The sequence below is a fragment of the Arachis ipaensis genome, chromosome B5 (assembly GCF_059453495.1).
Source record: "Arachis ipaensis isolate K30076 ecotype BB chromosome B5, ASM5945349v1, whole genome shotgun sequence".
Lineage (NCBI taxonomy): Eukaryota > Viridiplantae > Streptophyta > Magnoliopsida > Fabales > Fabaceae > Arachis > Arachis ipaensis.
The window spans coordinates 150,993,432-151,011,750 of NC_142440.1; the positions used below are offsets into that span (position 1 = coordinate 150,993,432).

The 18,319-nt window shown below is 31.2% G+C and overlaps 1 protein-coding gene and 1 pseudogene across 1 annotated transcript; both read right to left on the bottom strand.

Moving 5' to 3' along the window:
* Nucleotides 1-4,157: 4,157 nt before the first annotated feature.
* On the bottom strand, nt 4,158-4,766 carry LOC107641324 (PRA1 family protein F2 pseudogene; annotated as a pseudogene).
* A 968-nt stretch (nt 4,767-5,734) lies between these two features.
* On the bottom strand, nt 5,735-9,519 carry ACHT2 (atypical CYS HIS rich thioredoxin 2). Its single transcript, XM_016348354.3, has 4 exons — nt 9,072-9,519; nt 8,132-8,311; nt 7,104-7,268; nt 5,735-6,198 (listed from the first exon to the last, which is right to left on the bottom strand). Exons 1-4 carry the CDS (start codon nt 9,252-9,254, stop codon nt 6,061-6,063), a joined length of 666 nt encoding a protein of 221 aa, XP_016203840.1. The 5' UTR covers nt 9,255-9,519; the 3' UTR covers nt 5,735-6,060.
* Between the last annotated feature and the right edge of the window lie 8,800 nt (nt 9,520-18,319).

The window sequence follows — 18,319 nt, forward strand, 5'->3', positions numbered from 1 at the left end:
GAAAACGAAGATGGAGTTGCAGAGAGAGACAAAGGTAACCTAAACGAAGAAGATGCTAGTGAGAAAAGGAGAAGAAAAGAACAATGGAGAAGAAGGAGGGTAAACGCGGGAGAAGAAGAAGAACGAAATCTCAAAATAACGAAAACGAAAAGGGAAAGAAATATTTTAAATCTGGTAGTTAGATATACGGGCGATGTTATATAGCGCGTGTAATCAACGTACCTGAAGCAGCGCGTATTTTGATCTTATTGTTTAATGAACTTGTATGGCATACAAGCCATTAGGGCTTGTATGCAGAGCTTTTCCGTTCTATATATTACTATCTCTTGAGTCTGAAGATAATTATTAAACTGAATTGAGGATTTTAACTTTTAAGGTTAAAACCGGTACTCGTACGGAAATAGATTCTTTCCATTTTTTAATACTATAGATTTTTTCTATTTTTTTAATATTTAACAGAATTCAGTATCATCTCACTTTAATTTTATAAGTGGGATCAAAAATAAATAAAAATAAAATAATAAATTATTAGATTAAATATTACATATCATCTAATTTTTTTTATTAGAGAAGATCTCCTCCCTACTCATAGGAGACACGTTAGTCTTTGAAAATAAAATTTTAACGGCCAAATGATCAAATTAGTTCATTTATTTTTTAAATCATTTTTAAAATATTCTTTAAATTAAATTCATTCTTTAAAAAATTTAAATTAATTATTTTAATTATTTCGTCGTTTTCGTTGTTAACTATGTCAAAATTTGTTCATGTAAAAAATTAAGTGACACCATAATATATATTTTAATTGACCGTTAACATGATAAATTTATAAAATTAGACAAGTTCTCGGAGAATAGGACTAAAAACTGAGCTTTTTCGGGACCGCCTCCGCACATCGTCCCTGAGTCCCAGGGCTCTTGCAAGTCCTCTGCGGTTATCCTAGAAGAGGTACTTATCACGTCGGATATGTACCACACATAACGGTTCACGAAAAGTCGCATCGCCATATATACAGGAGAGACATCACTTACATTAATCACAAGGAGGAAGGAATATCCTAACCTTAAACTCATTCTACACTAAACCATTCTAGCCTAAAATTACCATAGCCTAAACCACGATAGTGACACTTATGGTACTCTTCTAAAAACTACTTAACAGACACCAGAGCAAGAAGCGGTAACAATAAAAGGAGATATAGTAACAATGACAAACAAGAGCAAAATTGGCACAAAAAATAGTCACTTAGCAATATTTTGATGAAGAAAAATGATAAAGAAAAATGGCAAGTTCCCTACAATAATAAAGCAAAATTCCCAAGCAGTACCAACAATAGTAGTCGTGGCAAAAAGGATGAGGAACTGCAAGAATGGTGGGGGCAATTGTGTGAAAGAAGGAGAAAGAGAAAAAAAATGATAGAATGAAGTGGGAAAAATAATTGTAACTGAAGGAGGAGAAGTACGAAAGATTAAGAATAAAATTGGTCTTTCCACACGCTTTTAAATCTCTTTTAAAAAACATTTAATGCTCCAGGCACAACGATTAAGGTGACGATCTCAAATCGAGCGTTGGGGCAACCCCCACATGCAAAGAAGTCTCTAGAAGTCCAAATTAAGGGAATGGATCCTCTCAATTTTTTTTAACAATTGAGAGAGTAAAGTGTAATCTCTCACCATTAATTTTTTAAGTGGGATCAATAATAAATATGAGAGAGAGAAGAATGAAAGGCTAGAGATCACACTTTACACCCTCAATTTTTTTTAACAATGAAGAGGATCCATTCCCCCAAATTAATGATGGCTTACTTGCGTTGAGTAGAGGCTGTGGTCCAGGGACCCGGAGTCACGCGTATCACATTCTAACGTATTAGGAGCACTGTTCTGGCCCAATTGAACGCGACCCCCGCACGACCCAACAAACGGACGCTTGCCCTTCCGCGTGACACGAACAATGAAAGACTCGATAGCTGGCAAAAGTTATGAAAGGAGTTGGGCCCTAAGGAGATAGGAGTCCACTCGGACGAATGAAGATAAGGGAGAGAGCTCCAGGTATGCCATTGTAATCCTAATTATTAGTCGCCTCATCGTATAGACACTGATTTTGACATTGGAATATCTTTGTAGGTGACTCTATCCGCTGATCAACCAACGATTTACAAGCTCATTTTCTCACCTCAGCTCTCGCATTCAGGTTCGAACCCTCATTCCCAACAACCTCTCCTCAACTGATCCAACAAACAACCGAACAGCTATATATCTGTGTTTAATACTTTAATCCAATCAAATGGTTCATAGTAGAATATTTACTTCAAAAGTTCTTGATATTGATCCATTTTCTAATATTTTCATTTTTTCAAAGTTTTGTGATTATTTTCTTTTGAAGCGTTAAGTTAGAGAAATAGCTTAGTTGCTATCCGTGTCATCCTATCAAAAGTAAAGCATGGTGTTTATTTATTTATTTTATTGTGATCTATAATGGTATTAAAGTATGGGAAATTAGTACTTTTTGGACCACGTCTCTTATTGCATTGCAATTGGTGGCTTGTGGAGTATGACGTGCCAGAGCTTCTAAATTATAATTTTGTTTGCAAGGCATCTTTTATATTATTCGAATTAGTATCATTATTATCCACTAACCGTAACTTGAGTGAATATGATTAGGTATATGTAAGTTTTTCGGATCCTCCTACAGTTCATTCCCATCTAATTAGCATTTTTCTTTCCTCCCTTAATAATCATTCAAAGTGTAAAGGGCATGGAGGCAATGATAAATGTTCCCTTTTTTGTATGATCACACACTTCTGGTGAAAAGCAGAGTGAAAATTAAAGGTTGAATTATCTAGAGGTGTTAATTTGGTCTTAAGATCTGAGACTTATTTTTTCTTTTTCCAAATGAATTAGACACATCTAATTTTAAACATTACAACATCACAAATACCTGCACACTCACACTTACACTTTCGCACACAACATTTTTAAAAGGGCAATTTACTTGATTAAAATGATTGTGAAAATTTTTTACTCAAATGCAACATTTTCAATTCGTTTACGTGAATGTCCTTTTTGGTTATTATGTAAATCGTGGTATGTAACCACAGTTTTCAATTTGTGCATAAACCGTGGGAGATTGTCACGGTTTACATTTAGGAAACTTTGAACATAAACAGCAGCTGCTTACCATGGATTATGAAGGAAAAATGCTAGTAGAAACCGTGCTTGGTCACCACAGTTTATGAAGAAAAGCTGTGAGCATAAAGACCTTAACCACTTGTTAGAGTCGAAGTCTCGTGGGGCTGATTCTATTCACAGCCGTGGAGTTATAGTTGGTAGGTTTGTTTCTGTAAAGGTGAGATAAATATGAGACAAGAATCGAGGAAGGTAATATTGATGAAATTTGATCTACATGTGAAGGGATCTATAGTCATGTCATCACAAGTTACATAAAGACAAGGCTAGAACTTGAGGGCACTTTATGAGAGAAATATAGACGTGTATATGAATCTCGTGCCTAAATGAATTGACTTCATACTATTGAATTGTATTTGAATACCATATCACATTTAAGTGTAAGTGTCCATTTGTACTTCTTAAAGAAGAATTATACTCGCATGCATATTCATATCATATATAGGATATAGAAATTCTATTGCGACACTCTTTTATTTTTGTATTCTTTCATTTTGTATGGGAATATTTTTTTTTAAAGAAATAGATTAAGAGTACTGCTAGGGAGTCAATGCTTATCCCAAAAGCTTAAGCTGATTTTGAGATTCACCAAGGATCAAACTTTTGACCTTTTAGATCTAGAACTCTAATACCATATCATGAAACCACTCATCTCAAAAGCGTAACCTGACAAGACAATGTAACACTAATGGTCATATCTCTAATACTTCCTAAACCTCCATTGTGCACATTGTACGTTTAGGTCATTGGCTCCCTTTACTTATTCATAGATTAAACAATTAGTTACCAAATCAACCAAGATAGAAACACAGGCAGATACAAACATAAAAACATTTTTTAAAATAAAATTTTTAATTATGTGATCATCCAAAAATATGAGGATAATGAAAGACATAAAAAAAAGGCATCTTTTCTATCTATCTCTCTATCTATAACCTAAGAAAGGCAAAGAATTTGTTGTTAATTTTGGTACTATGATGAAGTAAAAGAAGAGGAAGCAGCTTGTCTTAGAGGAACTTTAACACCTGGTTTTGTAGCTGTTACAATCCCTACCTCTTCATCCATTGTGAACAAATCCTCTGTGTCTCTCACCAAAGTATGAACCAAAACAAGAGATAGAGCAACACACATTCCAACAAGCACATTGTATGTCACATTTGTCAGAACAAGCAAACCAACTGTAACCGAAAACAAACAGATCACAACAAACCTCTCATCAACCTCGTACCTTAGAATCACCAAAGGTGTGTCTCGAAGGAAATACAAGAACAACCATGCAATCATCATGAAAATTAGTATGATCAGTGAGATGGGGTGTCCCAATAAGCTAAGAAAAAGCACAAACAATATGATTATCACGTAGTTTGCACGAAAATGCTTTGCGTTTGTGTTGACCCTTTGGATTGCTGAAAGCATTGAACGAGGAAGGTTCATGTGACGAGAGGATTGGATCATTTCCTTCCATGGTCTTGTTGTGCCTAAACCCGATTGAACTCGCTCTTTCGAATGTGAAAAGAATACTAAGCTTGAATGTGTTGATACATCAAGTTCTTCTGAGATTGTTCCATAAGTTGTTGTCATTTTTTGAAAGATATGATGGAGAATGAAAAATTTTGGTTAATTCAGGGAATAATGGTAATTATGATGGCATTGTATGAACTGTGAAAAATGATGTGATTGAGTATAAGGTTATGGATATTGAATCATAAGGTGCTTACTTTGTTTCTCACTTTTTTACATTTCCTTGTAAATATTCAATATTGAAGATTGAATAATGAGAAAATGAGGATGTATTTGATTTAGTGATTTACTTTTTCAAATTAGTTTATAACAAACCCAAATGTTTGGATCTCTACGTTTTTGTAGGAGAATATTATTACTAAGCTTTATTAAATTTAGATATTAAAATTTTTACAAAGAAAACAAGAAAATATAATCTTTCAAAAGAAATTTAAGGTTCAAAGTAAGAATAGTTTGTATAAAACTAATATTAATTATGCATTTCGTACATTCAATCGTATAATGTTATACGATTACATAACTGTATAAAACGTTTTACATTATCAAAAATCAAAATTAAACTCCTTAACTAAATTCCTTAGCACCACTACTAATTTATACGGTTTAATGTCCAATATGATTAATCACAACTAATATTGTAATATTCTTAAATAAATCAAAGAAAATACATGAGTAGAATAAGCTTTTTAAGTATATGGGTAATGGGATTTTATTGACACATAACATGGGTAGTAAATTTTAGTATATAGTTATAAAAAGCAATATGAAAATGTTATAATATAAACTAACATAAAATTAACCACTCAATTATAAGAAATATGTGTACGGATTCTATCTTGCCAAAAAAAACATACATACACCTCCACATTGAATCCCACATTCTTTCTAATAATAATAAATAAAAAGAATATGTCAACTTGAAGTATAAAACAAGAACAAATTCATAAAACACATCCTCTCATTGGCCAAAATTCAAGTAATGTTTTCTAAGCTAGGTAGAAAGCCAGCCTAAATAAATTAATTACCCATTTCTAAGCCTGAACAAGTGATGTTCAGTTTACATAAAAATAAATGTTTCAACTAAATACAGCTTAATCCTTAATTCATTTTCACTGAAGTTCTCAAGTATTTGATTACAATCAGCTAATGAATGGAAAAAAGAATGAAGTAGAGTTAAAACAACTCCTGAGTGCTATATTATCCTTCTAAAAAAAATAAGTGAAAAATATACAGAATACATTTATATAAATCCCTTCATATCAATAAGTTTTCTCTAGATCACAGCCTTCTTTTGAGGGGTTTTTTCTTTCCCTTTGTGAAACCACCTTATAAATTACAAAGATGCACCTATGCTTCAAACAGGTTCTGCTGGTCTATCCTTGGGAACAGGAACATTGGAAGGTTCAAGAAGCAGATCACCAATACCCTTTGGTGGACCAATGCTGCACCTAGCAGTGTTATGTGTCTCAATGGCCTCTTTTATCTTTTGAAACTGTAAAGTTCAAATAACCATTAGCTTTTTCTCAAAACTAAAAGCATTGTATTGTATTCACTATCACATATCAAATAACTATAAAGTCTATATCCATCATTTTATATTTGCCTCACTATATTCCTAGAAGGTTTGTAGACAATTCTTGTCCTTCATAAGGAAAACAGAGTGAGCATATATATATGTTTATGAATTTAATTCTGATGCACTGTCAGTGTAAAACAGTTTCACATGTGCATTCAATAACATAACGGCGTATCAGTTAAAAACTTAAAATAACTACTTTTCACATTGACTGCGTGAATGGTCATCCAAAAGAATGGATGTGATCGACCGACTGTGTAAAATGTTTGACACTGTTATTGCATCAAAATTAAACTCTATGCTTATATACCATGTATTTTTATTGTATTCTATGTGCTTATATAAACTTAATTATCATTCTTCAGAATTCATTCATTCCACCAGCTGAGCACTCTAATAGGCATTATTACTCCCTCCGTTCCCTTTTATCTATCACCGTCATTATCAACTGCGATACAATATCCAATGATGCACAAAAAGCGATTGCGACAAATAAAAGGGAACAGAAGAAATATTTTGCAGTTGGTCAATTATTGTTCGATTTACCCTAGGGTCTTTAGGCTTGAGCAAAACATGCACAAGGTTGAAAGAGAGAAATCCAAGTATCTTATAAACTACTACTCATTATTAGCAACTTGGAAGATGAGTTTAAGATATTCATTGTATAATGCAAATAAAATGACTATTTCTCCATATAGCACGAATCAAACGATTATGAACCTTCCTGGGTCCAGAACAGGAACCAATTGGTAACTGCTCCTTGATCCCTTGAAACAAACTATAAATGCAGAACATAACTAGAACTAAATGATAAGAATTACCTTGGCAAGTGAACAGGAAAATGACTCCAGCTGCCCCTCAGCCCCTCGATAAAAGTGGAAGTAAGGAAGTACTTTTACATTCAGGCTTTTGCACATCGGCTTATTCTCATCAAAGTTCACTTTTAGGAAAAGAATTTCAGGGTGTTCTTCAGCTGTTCTGCATAGCTGCCAGATCCATTTAAAAAAACATCAGGACTCAGGACATCCGAGACATATTTCAGCAGTTTGGAAATTCAAAAGTAACTTTGTTTTTTTTATAGAAGTAATTTAACAATATCAACCAAAAATGTTAAAAATTCTGATTACGTCGTGTACTGAATTTTTTCATCCAGACTTAAATAAATCAATATTTCCCTGCTATTCTGCAACAACTGGATGATATTTTGTTAAGCCCTCTCTTCCAGGAGTGCCGTGCAGTAAGCGTCAGCATGGATAGCCAAACTCTTTCTTGGGAGTTATAAAGATGAATCATCAAACAACTAGGAGCTATCTTTTTACATATAAGTTTTTATACACGATTCAAATGAGTATTGCAAAATGAAAATAGGAAGGCTTCATAAAGCAAGTCAATACATGGCTATAAAATCATGTATTCAGTAAGTTGGTAACAAATTCAAAGGTTTCAATTTGCCTGGAACCGAAACAAAGCATGTAATCCATGTTGATCATAATTGACATATGAATCAGCTATTCACATAACCTGTATTAATCCTTGTTTGATGGTAACAGACAATATCTCAGACACAGCCAGTTACAAGTCAGCGAGAACTCTAGACCCTATCTTATTTGTGTTCAAAGTAACAATCCACTAATTAAGATTTACAAGACCTGCTAATGCTCAATATAATTTTAAAAAATGCTCACATTTCTATGATTAATGAATAATTGGCCAATAATAATTTTACCACTTGTATAATTTCCATAATGTAATCCTAAGTGCTATGCTGCTTTTACCGAAAAGAGAAAATTATCTAGAAGCTAAAATATTAGAATGAAAAAAGGAGGCAAGGTTCAGGAAGTAGAGAGACCTTGGGGAATAATGCTCGGCACGATGCACACCAAGTTCCATAGAATTCAACAATAACTAGTCTATCCCCAGCTCCACTTAAAGCATTCAGAAATTCTTGCGTGGAGTGAATGTCAATCATATTTGGTGCATTCTTTTCCCACCATTTTGGTTGACCAGTTTCAGCAACACTTGCACATACCTGAAATAAAGAGTAGCAAATAACAAAAATTGTCAATATATATGTATATATATATAGTAGTAGTCAGTTCACAAAAAGGAGTTACTTTCTAAGCTATTGTACAAAATATTTAACTTATATTACACATAAACTCCCAGTCAATAAAAAAGCCAAAGGCGAATGAAAAGAAAAAAAGAAATAAACAAACAAAAAATTAGCATTGATTTCTGATAGTAAATGAAATGTTTTGAAAATTAGCATCGATGATCATATTACAGATAAACTCACAACATAAAGATGTGATAGTTTAGTTCATCATACTATAGAATTCATAGGCCATCTCTAATTCTTTACACAGAGTAAGATCATCACATAATAAAGTGAGAACACCATAACAGTTCAAAGAAGCCTTCTCTCAATACGCAACGCATGGTGCAGCATTTTTAAGCTTGGAGCATGCAAGATCATAGTAATGTGCAAAGATATACACTATGAACCAAAACCCAAAAAAAAAGGGAATTCTCCTAAACTTACTTGTGTTAACTTTTATCAATTAACTCCTGAGATTTCAACGTGGGAGCATAATTGAGCAAATTTACAACATGGGGTGCCATAAAGTTACTTAATTTGAATAACACAATTAACAAATTCATAAATCTACAACATGGGGTGAGATAAAGGTACTTAATTTCCCAGCAATTCAGTCACAAAATTCATAATTCTCCAATGCAGACAAAGCCAAGAGAAGGTTAAAAAAAGAGGGTATTCATAATTTGATTACCTTGAAAGAAAGCAAGTGCTTTCTGGGAGCTGCAGAGGCAAGAGAAGCAGAGGAAGAAGAAGCGATGGGAGAGAGTGAGAGTGAGAGTGCCCTATTGATGTTGGAAGAAGTGTTGAGGGTTGAAGGAAGGAGAAGAAGAGGTTGGAATTGCAATAACCGAATAGCATCAACAACATGTGCCATTTACACACACAAAATAATGAAGAAGAAGAAGAAAGGGAAGGAACTAAAAAGCTATAATAATATTTATAGGTTGAGATAACAGTGGAAAAGGTTGAATTGGGCACATGAGAATGAGATGAGACAGAGAAGATAGATTGAAATCGATCGTGGGAAGTGGGAAGTGGGAAGTGGGAATTGGAAAAGAAAGAAGTGAAGTTTGTTGATATTTTTGGGGTTTTTCTACCCACTTCCCCCAATCCAGAAGCACCTATTTTTTCTGATTTCTGATGATGCCGCCTATGTTTTCATGTTTTATAATACACTTTATTTTCATATAAATATTTTTTACATTTTTTCCTTTAATTAATAATAATCATATTTTGCCAATGAGTTATAGCTCAAATGACATAGTCTCCCTATACTCAATTAAGAGGTTGCGGATTCGAGTCTTCTATCTTTGGTAAAATAATATTATAATAATAATAATAATCATATTTTTTTTATCAGTGTAAAAAATATTTAATGTGTGAATACTATTATTAAAATAATGAAGAAATATAAGAGATTAATTTTGAAGTAATCAATATAAATTAACTTGTAGTTTTTTAATGAAATTATTTTTATAATTCTCATTTTATTAAGATTTAAACTTTAAAACTAAGATTTAAATTTTAAAAGTTATCTTATCTAATCCAAATGGGGCTCATCCTTAAATGCTCCTTGCTAAGTATGGAGTGCTGCACACCTTGTGAATTCCTATATCTGAACTCTTCATTTATTATATTTTATTTGAATGGTTTGGATTTAAAAAGGTAATCTGTTAATCAGGTTAATCATTTTTTGATAAGTTTTAGATTTTTTTTGTAAATCTCAGGTATTGGGCTGAAGTTCAAAATAAAAAAATAGTATATAAATATTAAAAACAAGTAAAAAAAATTATTGGACTTTAGAATTAAAATAAATAATACATAAAAAATAAGTTGAAAATTCATGTACTAAATCTAGAAAAAAAGATATATTAGAATCTTAAAAAAAATAATATTAAATATATATTATGTATATAATATTAAAATTTAAATAAATTTTGTTTTGTGTGAAATAAAATTATAATATTAAATATAAACACAATGCTAAAAAATTTTGTGTTATGTGAAATAAAATTATAATATTAAATATAAACACAATGATAAAAAATTTTGTGTTATATATATATAATTTTATTTTGTGAGAAACAAAATTAAAACATTAAATATGAACAAAATGATAAAAGATTTTGTATTATACTAATTTAATTAAGAAAACATATATACAACGTAAAAAGCAAACAAACATATAATAATTTTATTTTGTGCGAAACAAAAATTCATATAAGTTTTTATTAACAATTTTTTTATTGAAATATGTCATTTTACTATATTTATAATATATTATTTGGGATAATTATATTATTTTAGTTAATATATATTATTTAAAAAAATATTTAAAATTTATTATTTTGTATTAAGAATATTATTAAAATATATTATTAGTTTTTCTTAAAATAATACTTTTTTTTTTGTTCAAATACTATGACAATAATTTTTTTTACGTAACTGCCTCTACTCAATAAATATTATATTCATTTATTTCTATATTGTATGTAAAATAAATAATTAATGTTTAAAAAAGTTAATAAAAAAAAAGTATTTTTTTTTTTTACCAACTCTTAGGTGAATATAGAGACTATGTCATTTGAACTATAACTCGTTGGCAAAGAAAGAAATACTCTTAATTATATATTAAATAAAATAATTATTTATTAGGCTCATTTTTATACAAATAAAAATTTTTCTTAGTTTTATATATGTAATATTTTATATCAATTAGCTTCAAAATTTAATTATTTTTTGAATAAATTAATAAAAATAATACAAATAATTGTTTAAATATAATTGTATTTTAATTTTTCATTCTATTACGTACACGTTGAGGATTATTTGAAATAAAAGATAATAGACTTGTTGTAACTGTCATGTATTTTGTGCTTTGATTGCGTTGTCATCTGAGAATCATGGCGCCTTCATAGAGGGTTCTTCTACAGAATCAGTTTTACGTTGGAGTTAGCCAACCAGCAGCGGCGATAGACAGCTTCTTCCTTTTCTATGGCAGCAATTTTTCGGGCTTTGAAGGTCCATTTATGGTAGATGTGAAATGTGGTGGGTTCAAGAGCGTCAAAATCTGTGGCTAGACAGAACAATAGTGAAAGCACCTGCTAGCAAACAAAACAGTGAAAATGCTTGAAGACATCACATCAACAATAACAGAATAACGGAGGAAGTCGATCAAATTTTTCTTAGTACTTTTCTGGTGTAAAGATAGTCCTGTGTTAAACTAGCGAATTAGTTTTTCTTGTTAGTGCCGATTTGTTTGTTCAGCCCATGACAAAAAAAAAATAACAATAATAAATAAATTTAATTTACCTAATTACTTTTGATAGCAGGTTAACTTTTAAAGAGTGCTGCACTTTCTACTTTACCTAGAGTGCACTAGCTTTCGCCATCCAAATGGTAAATTGTTAAATCTATACTCTCTGGGATAATTATTTTAGTTACAACAGAATAAATTATGGAATCAATTTGAATCCATTTACTCTGTAAACTGGAATCATTCAAATTTAAATTATTGTTAATCCTTTTTATTCATTTGTTTTTTATAATAAAATAATGATTGAAACTTCAAAAAAAAAAAGTATTTTATCAAACAAAAACTAATGCAATCCAAGTATTAAAATTAGATCGGATTCAAAACTTAAATTTAACAAATCCACTTCAAATTTTAACTCGTTATTTAGATCAAATTCACTTTTTTACTCACAATTGATTCAAACTAAAATGTAAACACTAGACTTTTCAGCATATTCTTATCTTAATATATAAGAATATAAGATTTCAAAAAATATGTAAAATATATATTTATGAATTTAATTTTGATGCTAAAGCCGTTTTATAAAGTATATTAGTAAAAATAAAGTTTAATTATTTTGTTAGCTTTTATAATTTTATTAAATTTGTAATTAGATCTTTATAATTTTATTATTTTTAATTGGGTTCTTACATTACTTTTAATTTTATAATTAGATCATTCCTAATATAAAAAATATTAGAATTAATTGAATATTTTTTCGTAAATTAAAGGTATTCATAATTAAAAACCTAATTAGATCTTTGACCACGTGTTTGTTAGAATAAATATTCTATTAATTTTAACATTTTTGACATGAAAATGATCTAATTATAAAATTAAAAGTAGTATAAGAACACAATTGAAAAGAAAAAATATAGAAATTTAATTGTAAATTTGGTGAAACTATAAAACCAATAAAATAATTAAATCTAAAAATAACTATTTTTTATATTGATCACATGAATGATCATTTAAAAAAAGGATGTGATTGAAAGATTATTTAAAACGTTTTATAAGTACATTAAATTAAATAATATTTTTTTATCGTAAAAATTCATATATAATTGTCTTTATTTAAAGTTATTAATTGAAAATCATTAAATAATTTGATATATTTAATTAAATTATTATCTAATATGTCTCAACTATCAACTTCACATTAAGATGGTATATATGTGAGGTATTCACCATGTTTTATACCCTTTTTAAGGGTTGGTTTGGTAAAACTTTTCGAAGAGGTGCTTGTACTTTTTAAAGACCATATGCTTGTACTTGCAGTTTTTAAAAGATTAAGGTACTTTTGAAAGCACCTAAAGTAGAGCTTTTTAAAGTTGACTTGTACTTTTCAAAATTTAAAAGTCTAATATAACTTTGTATATGTTAACTAATTTTTAAATTTAACGCTTACATTTATGTGTATTATAGTATTTTTAAAATTTAAAAGCTATTTTACTAAACGCAATTATTGTTGCTTATATTAATATATTTATTGAAAGCTCTTTTTGTTGCGATAAGAATTCCTTATCACATCTTATGTGGATGTCCATTTTGAAAAAGTGAAGCTTTGCACATGTATAAATAAGAGCATAGGCTGAGGCTTTTGATACACAACAAAAACAATAAAATCATTCTCTCTTTTATATACTGTTCTCTTCTTTCTCTCTTACAAATAAGTTGCTATATATATTAGTAGATATATAAATTATCTTTATTATATTGAGTTAGTTATATTGGCTAATATTAATACTAGAGTCTTCTGTTTTTTTTTATTTTATCTTCTTTATTTATTTTACAACACATTATCAACATGAGACTCCGATCAAATTTTTAAGAAGACTCAGGTAACAAATTTTCATTATGTCGAAGCTCTCTCATCTTGAATTCAATGCTCTTGATATATCTGGAAACAATTATTTATCATGGATATTAGATGCTGAAATCCATCTTGATTCAATGGATCTTAGAGATACCATTAAGGCTGAAAATAATGCATCCCAAAAGGATAAAGCCAAAGCCATGATTTTTCTTCATCGTCATCTTGACGAAGGATTGAAAAATGAATATCTCACATTAAAAGATCTTACAGATCTTTGGAAAAACCTTGAAGAAAGGTATAATCATAAAAAGATGGTGATACTTCCTCAAACCCGATATGAATGGACGCACTTGCGTCTACAAGATTTTAAATCCATAAATAAATATAATTCTGCAATGTTTTGAATCACCTCACGAATGAAATTATGTGGGGAAAAGATATCTTGGAGAAAACTTTTTCGACCTTCTATGCCTCGAATGTGCTCCTGCAGCAGCAGTATCGAGAAAAAGGATTTAAAAAATATTCTGAGTTAATTTCTTGCCTTCTTGTTGCTGAACGCAACAATGAGTTGCTCTTAAAGAATTACGAAGCGCGCCCTGCTGTCCCATTTCCTGAAGTAAATGCGGCAAACCATTACCCCCAGAAGAGGTAAATGGCAAGGTTTTAGTAATAAGAAAAATTATGGAAGGAAAATGAATTATGTTCAAAAGAAATGATCTCACCAGAAGTGGGATAAAGAAAGAAATATTGGGCAAAATAAATCAACAGACGATAAGTGTTCCCGTTGTGGTGGAAAGGGCCATTGGTCACGTACCTGTCGTACCCAAGACACTTAGTCGATCTTTATCAAGTATCTTTGAAAAAGGACGACAAAGGGAAGGAAACAAATTTTGTTTCAAATGATGCTGAAAATTCCACCACTCATTATGATGTATCTGATTTCTTTGAGGATCCTAAAGGAAATATTGGTCATTTGATCAATAATGGAATAATTTAATATGTGGGATTGTTAAGTATCCATGTAAATAAATAATGTAAAGAACTTATTGTTAAGTTTTATTTTCTATGTATTTAAGTTTTAAATGTGATGTATATAAATAATGAAATATTAATGGATTTTGAAATCATTAAATGTGTCAAGTTTTAAAATAAAATTTTAGTATATGACATTATTTTTATGTACACTATTTCTTAGAAAAATAATTCCGATCAAGTATTCAATTTAACTGTGCATACTACTCATTTTATTATTATTATTTGTCTTTGAAAAAAATGGCAAGGATATATAATGAAAATGTATGCGTTGCGGATAGTGCAAGTTCTCAAACTATTCTCAAAAGAGACATATATTTTACCCATTTTGTGCCAAAAGAAGAGTATGTTAATACTATTATTGGTTCAGGTAATGTGATAGAAGACTCCGAAAGAGCTATAATTTTGTTTTCCGGAGGAACAAAATTCATAATAAATAATGCACTATTGTCTACTAAGTCTTTGAGAAACTTATTGAGTTTCAAAGATATTCGCCGAAATGGATATCATGTTGAAACAATGAATGAGGAAAATCATGAGTATTTATGTATCACAACTCATGATTCAAATAAGAAAGTTATATTAGAAAAATTACCCTCACTTTCATCTGGGTTATATTATACCAAGATTAGTGCAATTGAATCACATGTCACTGTAAACTAGAAGTTTACTAGTCCAAATAAATTCATAACCTGGCACGACCGATTGGGTCATCCAGGAACAACCATGATGCGGAGAATTATTGAAAACTCCAATGGACATTCACTAAAGAACCAGAAGATTCTTAAATCTAGTGAATTTTGTTGTACTGCATGTTTTCAAGGGAAGTTAATATTAAGGCCATCACCAGTAAAGATTGGATTTGAGTCCCCTGAATTCCTAGAAAGGATTTAAGGCGATATATGTAGACCTATTCATCCACCAAGTGGATCTTTTAAATATTTTATGATCCTAATAGACGCATCTTCGATATGGTCACATGTGTGCTTATTGTCTTCTCACAACCTGCCCTTTGCGAGATTACTGGCTCAAATTATTCGATTAAAAGCACAATTTCCATAAAATCCAATCAAAGTAATTCGTCTTGATAATGCTGGTGAATTTACTTCCCAAGCTTTTGATGCTTATTATATGGCTAATGGAATAAGTGTTGAACATCCAGTAGCTTATGTTCACACACACAATGGGTTAGCAGAATCACTTATTAAACGCCTCCAATTGATTGCTAGACCCTTACTTATGAAAATAAATCTCCCAACCTCGGTTTGGGGCATGCTATTTTACATGTCGCAGCACTTATTCGTTTGAGGCCAACGAGTTACCATCAGTTCTCTCATATACAATTAGCTTTTGTCCAGCAGCCAAATATTTCCCATTTAAGAATATTTGGGTGTGCGATATATGTTCACATTGCACCACCTAATCGCACAAAAATGGGATCCCAAAGAAAATTGGGGATATATGTTGGATATGATTCTCCCTCTATAATGAGGTATCTTGAGATACAAACTAGAGGTGTATTTAAAGCCCGGTTTGCGGATTGTCATTTCGATGAATCAAAATTTTCAACATTATGGAGAGAGAATAAGCTTTCTAAAAAGGAAATTAATTGGAAAGTATCATCTTTGATGCATTTAGATTCTCGATCAAGGCAATGTGAACTAGAAGTTCAAAAGATTATACATTTGCAAAGAATAGCAAATGAATTGCCTGATACATTTTTCGATACAAAGAGGATAACCAAATCTTATATACCAGCGAAAAATGCCCCAATTCGAGTTGATGTCCCAGTAGGAAAAGTAGCCACTGAAGTAAATTCACGCCATAAGCGTGGCAGGCCTGTCGGTTCCAAAGACAAAAATCCTCGAAAAAGAAAAGAGGTAAATACTATTCCTATTGAAAAAGACATAGTAAAGACACCTGCAGTTGTCCAAAATTCTGATATAGTTTTAACGCCAGAAGACGTTCAGGTACCTGAAAATTGTGAAAATGACGAGATCTCGATAAATTATATCTTTACAGAAAGAAATGGGACCAAAATAAGACAATTGTCAATGAAATATTTGTATATAATGTGGCATTAAATATCATGCATGAAAAGTAAGGATCTTGAGCCAAGATCAGTCGAAAAATGTTGACAAAGGAATAATTGGCCAAAATGGAAAGAAGCCATAAAGGTTGAATTAGACTCACTTGCAAAACGTGAAGTCTTTGGACCTGTAGTCCGTACACCAGAAGATGTAAAACCTACTGGATACAGGTAGGTATTTGTGAGAAAACGAAATGAGAAAAATGAAGTTGTGCGCTACAAAGCCCGACTTGTGACACAAGATTTTTCACAAAGGCCCGGTATAGATTATGAAGAAATGTATTCCCCTGTAGTGGATGCGATAACATTGCGTTATTTGGTCAGTTTATCTGCATATCATAAATTGCATATGCATTTAATGGATGTGGTAACAGCCTACTTATACGGCTCATTAGATCGGGATATCTATATGAAAGTCCCTGAAGGACTAAAGATATCTAAACCATCCAATGAATATTCGCAAGGGTTATACTCAGTCAAATTGCAAAGATCTTTATATGGTCTAAAGCAATCTGGACGAATGTGGTATAATCGTCTTACTGAGTATCTTGCCAAAAATGGATTCAAGAATGATGATCTATGTCCATGTATTTTCATAAAGAAATCTGCATCTGGATTCATTATAATTGCTGTGTACGTTGATGATTTAAATATCATTAAAACTCTTGAAGAGATTCCAACAATTATAAAAACTCTAAAAGAGGAGTTTGAGATAAAAGATCTTGGAAATACTAAATTTTGTCTCGGTCTGCAGATCGAGCATACAAAAAATGAGATCTTTATTCATCAAACGACATACACAGAAAAGATCTTAAAAAGATTTTATATGGATAAGTCACATCCCTTGAGTTCCCCAATGATCGTAAGATCTTTGGATGTGGAGAAGGATCAATTCCGTCCTAAAGAAGAGAATGAAGATATCATTGGTCCTAAAGTATCATATCTTAGTGCCATTGGAGCGCTAATGTATCTTGCTAATAATACACGACCTGATATATCATTTGCTGTGAATTTACTAGCAAGGTATAGTTCCTCTCCAACCAGAAGACATTGGAGTAGAATCAAGCAAATATGTCGATATCTTCATGGAACAGTTGATATGGAATTGTTTTATCCCTATGGATCCAAGTCACAACTAGTTGGCTATGCAGATACTGGCTGCTTGTCTGATCCACATAAAGGGAAATCTCAAACAGAATACCTATTCACATATGGTGGTACAGTTATATCATGGAGGTCCACGAAACAGACAATTGCAGCAACATCCTCTAATCATGCTGAAATACTAGTGATTCATAAAGCAAGTCGTGAGTGTTTTTGACTCAAGAGTTTGATCCAATATATTCTGTCATCATGTGAACTGATTAATCATAAGATAGCTCCAACTGTCCTGTTTGAAGATAATACAGCATGCATTGCTCAACTTAAAGGCGAATATATCAAAGGTGATAGAACAAAGCATATTTCTCCCAAATTCTTCTTCACTCATGATCTTCAAAATTAAAGGACAATTGATGTCCAACAGATCCGCTCAAATGACAATCTGGCAGATTTATTCACAAAGTTACTCCCAAAATCCTCCTTTGAAAGATTGGTACATGAGATTGGGATGCGCCGATTTCGAGACATTAAATGATGTCGACAAGAGGGGACTGTACTCTTTTTTCCTTAGTCAGGTTTTTTTTCCATTGGGTTTTTTTTTATAAG